Source organism: Odontesthes bonariensis, chromosome 9, assembly GCF_027942865.1.
Source record: "Odontesthes bonariensis isolate fOdoBon6 chromosome 9, fOdoBon6.hap1, whole genome shotgun sequence".
NCBI lineage: Eukaryota > Metazoa > Chordata > Actinopteri > Atheriniformes > Atherinopsidae > Odontesthes > Odontesthes bonariensis.
The window spans coordinates 2,691,983-2,708,458 of record NC_134514.1 but is presented as its reverse complement, the minus strand read 5'-3'; the positions used below and the strand labels follow the sequence as shown (position 1 = coordinate 2,708,458).

The 16,476-nt window shown below is 41.7% G+C and overlaps 1 protein-coding gene across 1 annotated transcript in view; it reads right to left on the bottom strand.

Annotated features, from left to right (window-relative positions):
- Positions 1–16,476, bottom strand: part of plekhg2 (pleckstrin homology domain containing, family G (with RhoGef domain) member 2) — a 161,045-nt gene that overhangs the window by 33,306 nt on the left and 111,263 nt on the right. The window contains exon 7 of the mRNA XM_075474552.1: positions 9,773–9,923. Coding sequence (XP_075330667.1) covers positions 9,773–9,923 — 151 coding nt within the window. The remainder of the gene's footprint in view (positions 1–9,772; positions 9,924–16,476) is intronic.

Here is a 16,476-nt window from a genome sequence, read left to right as displayed (position 1 = left end):
TCTTACATGCTGAGGTCTACCTGTAAGGTAGTCAGTGATCCAGCTAACAGCGGAGTTGTGAAGTGTATAACCATGAAGCTTTTTAGATAAAATGTGAGGTTGTAAAGTGTTAAAAGCACTAGAAATCCAAGAACATTGTTCTCACAGATGCAGCAGAGGTCTCCAGATGGCTATACACCTTATGTAGCAGATAAATAAGGGCATCATCTGTACCCACACCCCCCCTGCATGCAAATTGCAGTGGGTCCTGAAAGGCACTGACCTGTGCCCTCAGGTGTCCCAGCACCGTCCTCTCAAAACACTTCATCACATGGGAGGTCAAGGCAATGGGTCTCAAGTCTTTAACAGCCTTGGCATTAGGTTTCTTAGGCACTGGTACAATACAGGATGTCTTCCATATAGTGGGGATTTTTGACAGTGACAAAGACAGGGTAAACAGATGATGTAAGACCCCACACAACTGATCAGCACACACTTTGAGGACACGTGGCATGATCCCATCCGGACCAGGGGCCTTCTTTACATTAAGCCTTCTTAGGCTACGTGCCCACGACAACGCTCTGAAGCATAAACGCAGATGTCCGTTTTTTTCACCCACAATTTATCTGCGTTCTCACGAGCGCTTGGGGGTGGATATCTGTCTATCCATGGGAACAGGGAAAACGTATAAAACTCATAAAACTCGCAGTTTGCCGATGTAGTATGCACGCCCCGGACGTAGGTGGCAGTAGCAACAATACCTTTGGTATTGTTATATGAGTTACATTGTTATATATTAATAAATATGAGAAATGCCTGTTTTGTGGCTACTTCCTCTGCGTCAGTTGGAAGAAAATGGCGAAGCGCGGCAGCAACAACAGTACGCCTTCAAACTTTGTTTGGACAGATGATGAGGTCCAGTTGCTCCTGAACTACAAAGCCAGGAAGGCAGTGGATAATGTGGATTGGGAGAGTGTCCAAAATAAATATAGTGAGATATGGGAGTCGTTCATGGAGAACTACCCACTTAACGTGTGGAAAAAACGCACTTCTGCGTTTTGAACTGTTCCTACGGCGACGAGAGGTTGGATCGTTTTCAAGATCTCCACTCTGGAGGGCGTTTGCGTTTTCTCCGTTTTGAACTCCTAAAAACGGCGTCGCCGTGTGCAAGATAGGCACATCTGTGGAAATGTTCTGCGTTTATCTGTCGTTACCGTTGTCGTGGGCACGTAGCCTTAGCTGAGAGCGTATCTCCTCAACAGTGATGGTTATTGGAGGGCAGAGAGATGAATGCCCCTCTTCCTCCTCTAAAGGTGTAATGTAATCTGCTGGTATGTGATGATCAGTTGAGTTCACACTAGAGTCAAATCTAGCATAAAACTGATTAGCCTCATCAGGCGTAAATATCCCCACACTCATACTACTGGTGACAGGGCCAAATCCTGTTATGGATTTAAGGCCTTTCCATAAACCTCTGGTGTCACACTCCTGAAGTTTGTGCTCAACCTTGTCCTTGTAATTCCTCTTTCCTTGCCCAATGGCAACCTTTAGGTTCCTCTGTGCCACTCTAATCCTGTCCTTATCCTTACTCATGAAGGCAACTTTCTTTTCATTAATTGCATTCTTTATTTCTTTAGAAATCCATGGCTTATTATTAGAGAACGGTTTTATAGTTTTACTTGGAATAACCAAGTCCGTACAAAATTTGACATGCTCAGTAACACAGTCCACCTCATTTGGGTTTTCGCCATAGAAAACAGACCAATCATTACACTCCAGACAGTCCTGCAAGTCCTCGCACGCCTTCTTTGACCATACACGCACTGATTTTGTTGATATAGGCTGTCTCTGAGCCAGAGTGGTGTACTTGGAGGAGAGGAGAACTAGATTGTGGTCTGACCTGCCCAGCGGAGGGAGGGCAGTAGATGTGTAGCTGTCTTTAATATTGGCATAAAAAAGGTCAATAGTTCTGTCGCACCTCGTGGGACAGTTGACAAACTGCCTGAATGAGGGCAGCGAAGCAGAGAGAGTGCAGTGATTGAAATCACCATTGATCAGAACGAGCGCGTCCGGTGTGCGACTCTGAAGTTCATGGACAACCCTTGACATCGTGTCAGTGGCCAACTTGGCATTGGCAGATGGTGGAATGTATGCCACGATTACAATGACATTCGAGAATTCGCGTGGAAGGAAATAGGGTCTGCAACTCACCGCCAGCAGTTCAACGTTTGGGTCACACACTTTGCGTTTCTCCGTAACGTGACCAGGATGACACCAAAGCTTGTTCACGTACAGGCAGACGCCTCCACCCGATTTTTTGCCTGCCTTCTCCGGGTCCCTGTCATGTCGAACCAGAGCCGGCCCAAGGCATATGCCAACTATGCGGTCGCTTAAACCATATTTATGAGTTTGCTGACACCTGTATAATGTAAGATGATTACAAATAATGCTAATGATTGTGGGTCTGTTACACACATAACAGTGCAGCCTGTGGAATAATGAGGCATCTGGAGCTGAGGTGGTGGTAGGGGGGGCCCAAATGAAATTCTGCTTAAGGCCCCATAAAGGCTTGGGCCGGCCCTGTGTCGAACCAGCGTAAATCCATCCATTTCAGTGTAGGCCGTAGTAACGTTATCCGTGAGCCAAGACTCCGTAAAGCACAGAAGGCTGCACTGTCGGTAAAGCCTGTCATACTTCACCAATGATGCCAGTTCATCAACTTTGTTGACTATGGAGCGCACGTTTCCCATAATCACAGACGGGAGGACAGGCTTGTGCCTCCGGAGCCTGTTCCGCACCTTAACACCACTCCGTCGGCCTCTTTTTCTCCGTTTTAGCTCCCGGGGTAAGTCCCAGTGTGGGCATTCAGCGTTCGTCATTGTATCCCGAATGCAGTGCAACTCTCCCACGGTATAGGAGACGACTGCAGCCGTGTCAGCCGCTCCCAGACATTTTACATCGAGACGGATAAATCCACTCAATAAAACAAGCCACAGTATCCACAGTTGCACAAACGTGTGCACCTTAAGTCCAAACATGTTGTCAGTGAATTTGGTGTTAAACAATGAACTGTTATTGAATAAACGCGACAAACAAAAAACTTTCACACACGCAGGTAGCGAGTCGCCGACAGGGCAGGCGCCATGGGTTGTCTTCATTGGTCAGTAAGTTGAATTGTCTTCTCAGCGTAGTAGTTCCAGTCTAAAATATCACTTAAAGGCAAAACACACAACTGATAGCAGCAAGTCATTCAAGGAAACAGACAGTGGAGCGAGGCTTCTACATAAAAACTACAGAAAGATGCTGATGTTAAAAGTGTGTTTGCACAACAAATGTTATGGCACTTTCATTCATATGGCAGCACATTTAAAATAAAGCTAAATGCTAAAAGCTATACGCTACTTTTGGATTCATTTTTGGATTCTGCGTACAAATGAGATTAATTGCGATTAATCAGGGAAATCATGTGATTAATTAGATTAAACATTTTAATCGTTGCCCAGCCCTAGTTTCTACACAATCACTGTCTCTTTAAGCTGCCATAATAACAGCAGGTTATTAAAGACACGTCTATCCGTTCGTGTCCGTTTGAAGGTCTATTTTTAGCCCCCCAGACCCTGAAAAAGGCGGGAATCACCATAGCAACCGGTGACTGTTCCATCATGGCCGCCCCCGGTGTCATTTCTGATCAGAGCTTATGGAACAGGAGGTTCTGTAGAACTCAGGATTCATTCAAAGGGCCAACAGGAAGTACTCAGACAGAATATGATCAGCACGTAGTTAGAAATGTGTTTGAACTCTTTTCTGATTAAAGAATCCAACTTCTGCTGATTTCCCAGCATGCATTTCACCCGCCCGAACACGTCTGAAGACTAGAGAAACTTTATTTCCCATAAAGTTAGAAATGATGCGTCTCTTTAAGCTGCCATAAAAACAGCAGATTATTAAAGATACGTCTGTCCGTTCCTGTCCGTTTGAAGGTCTATTTTTAGCCCCCTGACCCTGAAAAAGGTGGAAATCCCCATAGCAACCGGTAACTGTTCCTGAACACGTCTGAAGACGACAGAAACTTTATTTCCCATAAAGTTCTGTTTTTTTTAACCACATAACAGTTAAAAAACACAAAGTGCAGCACAATGAAGGCTGGAATTAAAATCTGTTTTCTGTTTTCCTTCAACGGATCTCTGACAGCTGCTTTTAGTTCGTGTTCACACGAATAACTGAGAAAATTAAAGATTTTCTGGAGTTCACTGAACCAAACTCAGACGGTTTGACATTTTCTGCTTCAGTTAACTGATGTTTACAAGGCAGCACTTTGGGAACAGTTCATTGCTCATTTCCCTTCGTGCTTTTCTGTGATATTTCACGCTTAGCATAAACTGCTGCTTAGCATTAAGTTCATAAAGCTCCAGCTCTGTTCTGGTGACATGTAAGAGAGCTCATGAGCCTCGTTTAGGACACCGTCAGCCACTTCTGGACCTGATTAAACTGAAATGCTCTAAATAAAACTGTTTGTTTGGGAGGTTTTCTGGAGAACGACCAAAAAAACAACAACCGGCCTTTGGAAGGAGCAACAACGGGAATAAATGGAGTCTGTTGAGAGGAGCAGCTGCAGAGGTCAAAAACAAGTTGAGAAAAAGACAGAAACATCACCTGTGGATTTAACTAACCTCCACACAACCTATGTGTCACAGCCACAGAGCTCCAAAGAGCAGTCCCCCAACTCTGGGGTGGTCTTTCTGATCAAATCTTCTGATCAGCTGCTCATCCCTCCATCATGCAGTATGTAGTATGCAAGTATATAGTATGTAATATGCAAGTACATAGTACGTAGTATGCAAGTATGTAGTATGCAAGTATGCAAGTATGCAAGTATGTAGTATGTAGTATGTAGTATGCAAGTATGTTGTATGCAAGTATATAGTATGTATTATGCAAGTATGTGGTATGCAAGTATATAGTATGTAGTATGTAGTATGCAAGTATGTCGTATGCAAGTATGTAGTATGCAAGTATATAGTATGCAAGTATATAGTATGTAGTATGCAAGTATGTCGTATGCAAGTATGTAGCATGTAGTATGCAAGTATGTAGTATGCAAATATGTAGTATGTAATATGCAAGTATGTAGTATGTAGTATGCAAGTATGTAGTATGCAAGTATATAGTATGCAAGTATATAGTATGTAGTATGCAAGTATGTAGTATGCAGATATGTAGTATGCAAGTATGCAGTATGTAGTATGCAAGTATGTAGTATGCAAATATGTAGTATGCAAGTATGCAGTATGTAGTATGCAAGTATGTAGTATGCAAATATGTAGTATGTAGTATGTAGTATGTAGTATGCAAGTATGCAAGAATGCAGTATGTAGTATGCAAGTATGTAGTATGCAAATATGTAGTATGTAGTATGTAGTATGCAAGTATGCAAGAATGCAGTATGTAGTATGCAAGTATGTAGTATGCAAATATGTAGTATGCACAGGGCTCCAGACTAACTTTTTGCACTGGTTGCACTGGTGCGCCTAAGAAAGCACAAAAGTTAGGTGCACCCAAATTTTCAAACGCATTGCATTTAACACTGCAGTTTTACAGGTTCACTTTATTTATTTATTTTAAAATCGCTGTCCATATATGTCTATTAAATAGCAATCTGGTCAAAATAAAGTTCTTTATTTGAAGCACAATTCTACAAACTTACTGAACTTAACTTACTAACTACTTACTGAAACTTACTGAAAAAGTGTTGGTGCTTAAAGTGCTTCACTGGCCTGAAATTTAAACTTAAAACATCTCAAGATAAATTAAATAAAAAGAAAATCTAAATTAAAATTGCAAGTGTTTTAAGGGCTTCAAACTGAACATCTCATGGCTCAATGTCTTATGGACTATGCTCCATTGCAGTCACATGCCCCTCGGATGGCCAACTCCTGTAGTTGGGTTAAATATATATATCAGTATATTCACCGGTCTTCCTCTCCTCAAGATACGGCCGTACACACTGACACATTCATGAACGATCAGGAGAGGAGACACTGAGCAGCTAATGTGTTTCATAGATGCGTTGTACTTTTTCAGCGTTTCAATTCGAAATGTATTAGAACCAGTCACAAATGCACTATTGCCACACTTTACAATAAATGCAGTGCATTATATTATTGGCTTTACTGCATCTTAGCCAGGTAAACTGGTCAAGCCACTCTCTTAGAAATGTATACACTTTACCCCTTTTAATTTCAGTTGGTTCTGGCTCGGAGTCGATCGTTATGTGGCTCATTATCTGATGCTAGCTCTGGATGCTAGCTCATTATCTGATGCTAGCTCTGGATGCTAGCTCATTATCTGATGCTAGCTCTGGACCTGGGCTTGACATAACGTGGGAGGTTGATGGCTCCGTGTCAGAGCATTGGTTGTGGTTATTTTCGGACGTATCAGGCCTTAAATTAACCAAAAAGTTGTCAATCCTTCTTTTCATCTCATCACCCGCGGCTACATCCACTGTTTAACTGACGAGCCGAGGTTCATCACCTCTCTGTCTGACTACAGGACGCTCGTGTTACACACGCGTACACGGGCCAATCAGAGGGGGGTCCCGCCCTTCACTATCTCTGATTGGTTTAGACCACGATATGGGTCTAACGTGTGTCTGTTGTTGAACCACAGGGAGACTTTCAGAGTCGCGTAGACTTTTTTTTTTCTTCCCTCGAACGGGTGGTTGCACCTGTGCAACCTGAGATTTTTTTTAGGCGCACCATTGAGAAAATAGGTCGCATGTGCGACCAAATTGGTCGCACTCTGGAGCCCTGATGCAAATATGTAGTACGTAGTATGTAGTATGCAAGTATGCAGTATGTAGTATATAGTATGTAGTATGTAGACATCTCTGAGTTGCATCTTTGGTTCTTTTGTCTGTAACGTCTCCCCATGGAGCTTCAGAGGTAACACCCCCCCGATGATAAACAGATCCTGGGTTCTGCTTTTATTGGTCCTGATGAGAGTCAAAGCCGACATCCGACGTGGATGAGGGCACATGTGGGACGCAGTTAAAGAGGAGGAAACGTTTTACTGCTGCACGCTGTCAGCCAAACGCTCTGTTTACTGGCAGGAAACAGATCCGTTGCCTGGAGACCAGAGCTGTAAGAGGACCAATCGGCTTCCTGAAGCAGACAGCACGTATCCGAGGTCTTATTTATATAATCTAGGGGTTGCTGCTGGTTAAATGGTGTTTTGGTTGCAATGATAACTCATTAAGTAGGTATTCAGTAATTGGAGTACTTCAGATGTAGTATTTGTAAGGTATTTAGGCGCAGTATTTGAGATCCAACAGTTTGGTGTACTCACATACAGCCTGATATACTACAACTGTTACTTGTTATTATTTCAGTATAACATTAAAAGTGAAGCATTAATTAGTATTTGAAGTAATTTCTTTCATGCTTTCAGGTGTACCGGCTGGTTTTTATTCCATACATGTGGTGTTGAGTAATATTAACCAGAGGAGCAGGTTGTATCTGAGGCTCTGTGTTCCAAACCACATACTATATACTACATACTGATCGATCATACAGTATGCAGAGCGTTTACCCAGAATGCATTTCGCTCCTGCCCGAGCCGAAATCAGCCGGCCTGAACTTTAGCAACATTTGAAACATTTTCAGGTGAGAAAGTAGTCGTTTAGATCCCCAACGTGTTGAAAACCTGACAAAATACCGGCTGTTTACAATTTTGTTCCCACGAATTCGGCGCTACTAAAGCTAGCCGCAGTGAGCAACGCACTTCCGGTTATTTTCACAAAATAAAATACCCGTTGCCTTTTATCATAGGGAAAGCCATTACGATGCAATTGGTGCTTTTGTTTTGAAAACAGGAAGTGAACCTACCCTCGTTGTAGCTAGCTTGAAACTGCCGTTTTGACAGGAAATGACGATCGGCGACGTCACGTTACGTTGCATCTTGGGTAGTTTGAGTATGAGTAGTAACCTCATGATGCATACCCAACATTTAGGAGAATCTAGTATCTAAACGGATCTAAACAACTACTTTTTCGCCTGAAAATGTTTCAAATGTTGCTAAAGTTTACAGAGTTTAGAGCTTAAGAGAAATCAGCTTCAGGCCGGCTGATTTCGGCTTGGGCAGGAGCGAAATGCATTGTGGGTAAACGTTCTGCATACTGTCTGATCGATGAGTATGCAGTATGTAGTATGTGGTATGTAGTATGCAAGTATGCAGTATGTAGTATGTAGTATGCAAGTATGTAGTATGCAAGTATGCAGTATGCAGTATGTAGTATGTAGTATGCAAGTATGTAGTATGCAAGTATGCAGTATGTAGTATGTAGTATGCAAGTATGTAGTATGCAAGTATGTAGTATGTAGTATGTAGTATGCAAGTATGTAGTATGCAAGTATGCAGTATGTAGTATGCAAGTATGTAGTATGCAAGTATGCAGTATGCAGTATGTAGTATGTAAGTATGTAGTATGCAAGTATGTAGTATGCAAGTATGTAGTATGCAAGTATGCAGTATGCAGTATGCAGTATGTAGTATGTAGTATGCAAGTATGTAGTATGCAAGTATGTAGTATGCAAGTATGTAGTATGCAAGTATGTAGTATGCAAGTATATAGTATGCAGCATGTAGTATGTAGTATGCAGCATGTAGTATGTAGTATGCAGTATGTAGTATGTAGTTTGTAGTATGTAGTATGTAGTATGTAGTATGTAGTATGTAGTATGCAGTATGCAGTATGTAGTATGTAGTTTGTAGTATGTAGTATGTAGTATGCAGTATGCAGTATGTAGTATGTAGTATGCAGTATGTAGTATGTAGTATGCAGTATGTAGTATGTAGTATGCAGTATGTAGTATGCAGTATGTAGTATGTAGTTTGTAGTATGTAGTATGTAGTTTGTAGTATGTAGTATGCAGTATGTAGTATGCAGTATGTAGTATGTAGTATGTAGTTTGTAGTTTGTAGTATGTAGTATGTAGTATGCAGTATGTAGTATGTAGTATGCAGTATGCAGCATGTAGTATGTAGTATGCAGTATGTAGTATGTAGTTTGTAGTATGTAGTATGTAGTATGTAGTATGCAGTATGCAGTATGTAGTATATAGTATGCAGTATATAGTATATGTAGTATGTAGTATGCAGTATGCAGTATGTAGTATGCAGTATGTAGTATGTAGTATATAGTATGTAGTATGCAGTATATAGTATGTAGTATGTAGTATGCAGTATGCAGTATGTAGTATGTAGTATGTAGTATGCAGTATGTAGTATGCAGTATGAAGTATGTAGTATGGTAGTATGTAGTATGTAGTATGCAGTATGCAGTATGCAGTATGTAGTATGCAGTATGTAGTATGTAGTATATAGTATGTAGTATGCAGTATATAGTATGTAGTATGTAGTATGCAGTATGCAGTATGTAGTATGTAGTATGTAGTATGCAGTATGCAGTATGCAGTATGTAGTATGTAGTATGCAGTATGAAGTATGTAGTATGGTAGTATGTAGTATGTAGTATGCAGTATGTAGTATGCAGTATGCAGTATGTAGTATGCAGTATGTAGTATGCAGTATGTAGTATGTAGTATGTAGTATGTAGTATGTAGTATGTGGTTTCGAACACAGCCTCTATTTCCAGTTGAATGCAGTATTTGGGCTCCTACGTTCAGCCTTGGAGGTGTTTGAGTTGTATCTTTAACAAACAGAGGTACTTAGAAGATGGTATATGTATTAGTATACATAGTATTTGAGGTACTAGATGGTATTTGTAGAGTCTCACCTGCAGCAGAAGGTGGTATTTGAGGATCCTCTGCACCGGTTTGAGCAGGTACGTCTCCAGAGGCAAAGAGTGGCTCAGGGTGGTCTGTCTCTCCTGGAAGAAACGAACCAGACTTTCGTTTTTCATGCACTCCCTCAGTACAGCCACCGAACTGTGGGGGGAGACAGAGGGGGAGATATGGTTAGAAACCGGAATTATCCTGGAAAATATGTTATGTTACCGGCTCAGGAAGGGAAACTACAACTATGGAGGAGGGCTGATGGCTGGAGGTGGGAAGGAGTCCGGCTGTCGAGTGAAATTTAATCAGGAGAGATGGGGAACAAAGGCAGAAAGTGGAGTGGAGGACATGCAGGGCGATGATGGAGCGGCGGGAGGTCCTCAGCTCCAACATTCATCGGAGGAAGAGGTGCAGAAAGGATAGAGGGATGGGAGGAAGGAAGAGACAGATGGAGGAGATTATGAAGGGAAGGCCGCACAGCTGTTTGCAGCTTTAACAACATTCAGCACAAGATTATTAGAAGAAGATGGAGATAAATTTAAATGCTGTTTTCTCAAAATCAGTTTTTTGTATTTTCCCAGTATCAATATCTCAGCCTATGGAGCACCTACTAACACCAAACTTTCCAGTTATACACTTAGCAGTATTCTGAAGAAATTTACAGAAGGATTTGTTGATAAATCATTCCTGGCCTGATTTATGTGACATTATAATAAAAAAATATGGCGAAAAATCAATGTTTTTTAGGCTATGGACAGTAGATTTTGATTTCCTAGGAAATGAAAGCAGATATCCTGAAATCCCTCTGTAATTTTCTTTTCATTTTGTGTGTAAACAAAATGAGAAAAGAATTTTGCACCTGGCTTTATCACATGTTCAGATCTAGCTTCCGGAAATATATGCAAATGTGCGCATATTTAATGAGATAATGCCTAATTTGCAAAATTAAACATACACATTTCTAAAACTTGTGATACATTTTTTTCATACTTGTAGAAGTAATCAACTGAGGAAGTTTCATGGTGATATCTATTATTTTAAAATATTACCCTATTCACCTGTAGTGTCGTCTTGAATGCCGTTTTCTCAAAATCAGTTTTTTGTGTTTTTCCAGTATCAATATCTCAGCCTATGGAGCACCTACTAACACCAAACTTTCCAGTTATACACTTAGCAGTATTCTGAAGATATTTATAGAAGGATTTGTTGATAAATCATTCCTGGCCTGATTTATGTGACATTATAATAAACAAAATTGGCGAAAATCGATGTGTTTTTTTTAGGCTATGGACAGTATATTTTGATTTCCTAGGAAATGAAAGCAGATATCCTGAAATCCCTTGTAATACATTTTTTTTCAAACTTGTATAAATAATCAACTGAGGAAGTTTCATGATGATATCTATTATTTTAAAATATTACCCTATTCACTTGTTGTGTCTCGCCTTAAATGCCGTTTTCTCAAAATCATTTTTTTGTGTTTTTCCAGTATCAATATCTCAGCTTATGGAGCACCTACTAACACCAAACTTTCCAGTTATACACTTAGCAGTATTCTGAAGATATTTATAGAAGGATTTGTTGATAAATCATTCCTGGCCTGATTTATGTGACATTATAATAAAAAAATATGGATGCTTTTTAGGCTATGGACAGTAGATTTTGATTTCCTTTATTTCACCTGTAGTGTCTCGCCTTAAGAGGCTTGGAGAAAGTTAAAATGATGCTGGAACAGTAACATTCACCATAAAGAAGAGAGAAAAGAGACGCAACGTTAGCATAAAGCAAAGGGAGGAAGAGAAGAGGACAAAGAGGGGGCAGGAGAGGTGAAGGGGGAAGCTGGAGGTGGTGAAAGAAGATGATGGAGGACAGCGTAGACTCCTCAGCTGCTGAATCCTCTGACAAACATCCATCACAACATGAAGCCAAAGAATCTTGGACAGCAGTGACGAGGCTGGAAGGAAGAGAAGCTCACAGGAGAGATGAAGGATGGAGGACGGGGGGGGGGGGAAGGAGGTCAGGGTAACCATGGGGATGCAGAGGAGACCGGGCTCTGTTCTCCAGATAGATGTTAATCACAGGAAGGAGCTGAGCAATTCAGAGTCGGTGATATCTTCCACAGACGACCGCTGATGTGTTCAGCAGGGCTCATCCTGCAGCTCAAACACCCGGGAAGACTCCCCGCTAACCGCTCATTCATGACCCAAAAACCCCACAGAATGCAGAAAATCCACGGATCCATCGGTCAGCAGATGGTTCCTGAGGCTCCAGAAGATGAATTCAGTTTGATCTCGAACTCAGTTCGGTTCATCTAACAGCTAAAGTTAAACTGATGCACTTCGGTTAGATTCTGATCCAGTTTAACACGATTCATAAGAACCAGAAACCAGCTCCTGAGCATCAACACTTCCTTTTAAAGTGTAACATTCACATAACATTCACATCACGCATTGTGTAAAGGGTTTATCTTTCATTTAGTTCCCCACAGAAACACACACGTCATCAGCAAAGTCAAGTTCTCCCACAGAAACACACATCTCATCAGCAAAGTAAAGTTCTCCCACAGAAACACACATCTCATCAGCAAAGTAAAGTTCTCCCACAGAAACACACACGTCATCAGCAAAGTCAAGTTCTCCCACAGAAACGCCACATTGTAAGTCCAGCTGGGTCTCCTTTGACGTTTTAGCGTTAAAAGGTGGGAGGAAATAGTAAAAAACTAAACTTTAACTAATCCACTTCGACTCAAAAAGTTCCCAGATACCCAGTCTTGATCCCTGTCTCAATTCATCCAACGGCAGCCAATCAAGTCCCGCTCCATTGGACAGATCAGCTCAATAGATATTGAGTAATATCTATTACTCAATTTTACGAACACAAATGGCAAATAAAGTAAACTCACTCACCGAAGCAGCATCACCTGTTGGTGGACACGGCTGATCTGTCCAATGGAGCGGGACTTGATTGGCTGCCGTTGGATGAATTGAGACAGGGATCGATTGCTTCTCCCTGTTTACCCGGATGTTGAGTCTGGTTCTTTTTCCACTGAATTTTTAGATGTTGAATTTTTTTACACTGATTTTTGTTTTTAGAAATTGATTTTTTTTTTTACACTGTTGGTTATTCAAATTCATAGTCTGATATGATATTGATGCTGTCAAAATTCAATATTAGAAATTCGTATTCAAACTCTGATGGCACAGAAAAACTTCCATAAAAACTCCACAGACCTGCAGAAATGAAGCCGTAATCTGTCATCTCACACAAACCAAGTGGAGGGAAAAACACGAAGAATGCAAAGCAATATGGCCGACATGAGAAATGTGCATTCCTCAAACCTTTGCTTGGACAGATTCCCACCTTTTAAAAAACAGCCGAAGCCTCACCTCAGCCACATACTCTGCTCGCCTTTAATGTAACATTAAATCCTCCAAACTCTTTGTGGTCAGCTGTGCCTCCATATTCCAATAAACTGCAGATAATTACAGCTGCATGAGAGTCTGAACTCATCTGCACCAATCAGAAGCCACCCGACGGCGGGCTGCAGCCACCGCTCAGAGCCCCCTTAACCTCCTCCACTTTCTCTCAAAGCTCGGTTTGCATGTGAAAAGTGGTTTCTGGGGCCAGAGGACTTTTCCACTTTGTGTCGGCCGCAGATCGGCTTCATCTTCCAACACTTTTCAGTCTGCGTGAGGAGCGAAGTCCGTCAAATTTAAGCTGGCGTGACCGAAAAGACTGAAAGTGAAGAGTGGATCCCTCCATCACTCAGTGGATCATCATCATGTCTGGGTTCAGTCCTGAAACCCTGAACCAAGGCTGCGTTCGAAACCGCAGACTACATACTGATCGATCAGACAGTATGCAGAGCGTTTACCCACAATGCATTATGTATATTTTTTTAGTTTTTTAGTTTAGTTGGTGTTGTGTATCTTAGTTTTTAGTTTTCCGATGTTCACTGTTGTTCCTTACACCATAATTAACACGGATTTACATGGTCATAGATGTTGTTAAAGATAACCATAATCTCTGAGTGAGGTTAATGGATATTTGTGAGAAATATATTCTTGTTTACTTGCCTAAATCGAGGACTTGTGTTAGTCGGAATAGACAGCCGGTATTTACGATAGGTTAAAATGTTTAAAATGGTCTGTGTAAATATGATAGTAATAAGATGTAAAAATGTGAAACGGAGCAAAGAGTGAATTGCATATATGTTTGTATAAAATGGTTAATGGAAAATAAAAAGTTAGAAAAAAACCCCAAACAGTTTAACTTTGGCCAGGAGACGCAACAAAAGTGTCTAAATGTGTATTTCACGGCAGGTTAGAGAGACAGAGACCGCTCAGTTCTAACGGAAGCTTGATTCTTAGTGGGCGAACTCTGCACTGTGAGGAGATTTCAGGGAAAACTGTCCCGGATGTCCCAAAGACTGCCCGCTGAGTTAAAGAACGCACGAATATCTACGTTATGATGTAAGAACTGTGCACGGAGAGGGAAACGTTTGGGCCTGAAAGCAGTTAAAACATGTGGATATTTCACAGGCTGTGTGACATCACGGCGCTCTAACCTGCACGTTCCGTCCAAAAATCCCAGAAAACATCCTAAAACTTCCGCTGTGGCTGTGTTAAACCCATCAGAGATGTTCAGAAAGCAGATGTCCTGCTTTGTTTTGGCTGAATCTCACTCATCTCTGCGGGGGAAATTATTCACATTGCAACCAGAAGTCGGAGCACACGGCTCCCGATCCAGCTGCAGGATTTTACATGTTTGTTTTTGGTATATTTTCTCAAAGCCGTGGCAGAAAATAAGCTCATAAGTGTGTTTGTGTGATAATTACATGCACATATTGTTCGGAATAAACCCAAATATGAGGATTCAAACATAAAAATTACCATAAAACATGTAAATAACCAACACATGTAAGTCCAAACAGGGTCTATGATAGTCAGTCATAAGCTCTGAAGTCAGATGAGATAAAAAAAGGGATTTTGGACTCCAAACAACTTTTTACCAGGTTTAGGAACAGATCGAATGAATCATTCTTGGTCGTGAAGAAGGAAACTTCCTGTACTTTTGTAGCAGGAGGAGGAAGATGAAGCAGAACATCCAACCAAAGTGGTTTTAATGTCGACTGGATCCAAACAGCAGCAAACAGGACTTCACTTTTTAGGTCCTGGGACCCGCTCTGAGCTTCACTTCATCACTTTGGGGTAGACTGATCCACAGACCACAACACAAACTGCTGCCAGTCCAAATAAACTGTATTTCATTCCTAAAATGAACATAGACCCATATACCTTCATGTAATTAACTGGGTTATGTGAAAAATGTAAAAAATAAAAATCTGTGCAGCCATCTACGTGAATGTGTTTACATCACGTGACTCCGGTTGATTGGCGGGTGAGCGGACGGCGTTAATGGGAAAAGCAAAGGTAATAATGTGGAGTCATCATGGATCATCATCATGGTGAAAGACCAAAGAAGCCATCAGGTGCCCAGTTTAGAAAGAGAAGAAGAGAAGAAGAGGAGAAACGGGCAGAAGATAAAGGGATGCAGATTTCTATCAGTGGCGTAGGCTATAGGCTATCTGTTAGCCTCTTGCTAACATGTTGCTATTAGCCACGACTGTATTTGATTTTTAGTTTTGCTGAACTAGAATTAGAATTGAGGCATCATGTCATGCAGCTAATTTCACCCAAAGGCAACCTGGTCCGGTTTGTGTTTGCAACACAACAAGAAGGCCTGACTGTGGATTATTTTTAGCTATATGCTAAATTAAATAGCTTAAATAACTTCAAATATACATTGACATGGCATTTTGTGAGCTACATGTGGTATATTTTTGTACCTTTTTGTATTTAAGATTATATATAATAAAATAATACAAATAATATAACATGTTGTTGTGTTGGTGGCGGGGTAAGTCTTTTTTTGGGGGGGAAGTGGGGGGCAAGGGATGGTTCGCCCAGGGCATAACTCCAGCCAGGACCGCCTCTGGGTTAGGCTCTCAGGTAAAGGAAGACGTCCAATAATCCGGGCCATACAGGCTCTGACATGAAGCCAGTGAGCTGCTGTGCAGCTCCACCATGTGCCCTGGAAGACCGTTAAATCTTGGCTTCAGAGAAGCCTCCAGCGCTCTCCTCCGTCCCGCTACAGCTCATCAATTCACAGCATCACAAGCTGCGCCTCCATCCAAGTGGAGTTTAGCAGAATAAATGACCTCAGCATCTGTTTCGGCTCCCCCTCCGGATCACGTCCACCACTGTAAACGTCTCTCTAACAGCAGCCCGTTGCATGATACATTACAGGGAGAGGAAGAATCCTCCGAAGCTCTTCTTCTTCTTCTGATTTCAGATGGCAGAGCGGCTGCATTCCTGGAGTTCGTTTCTCTCCGTGCGCAGGAAAAACAAACCAAACATAGACTCTCATCTCGTGTTCCCAGCGGGGCGACACGGAGTTCACAAACCTGCAACCTTAGCACATTTCCCTCCAAGTCTGACCCAGAGCCTCACAGCGGAAAGAATGCAGCGTCTCTTCTGCTGGTTACATTACTGCCGAACTGCGCTGACACATCACACATGGCATCTTCTGAGCGTTACAGCCCGACTCTGACTCCTTAGAAGCTCCTTATTCACTCAGTGGGGTCACATGGCACTGAAAGGATCGGATTATTGGCTAAATTACAATCAGACTGAGTTATTAAGTG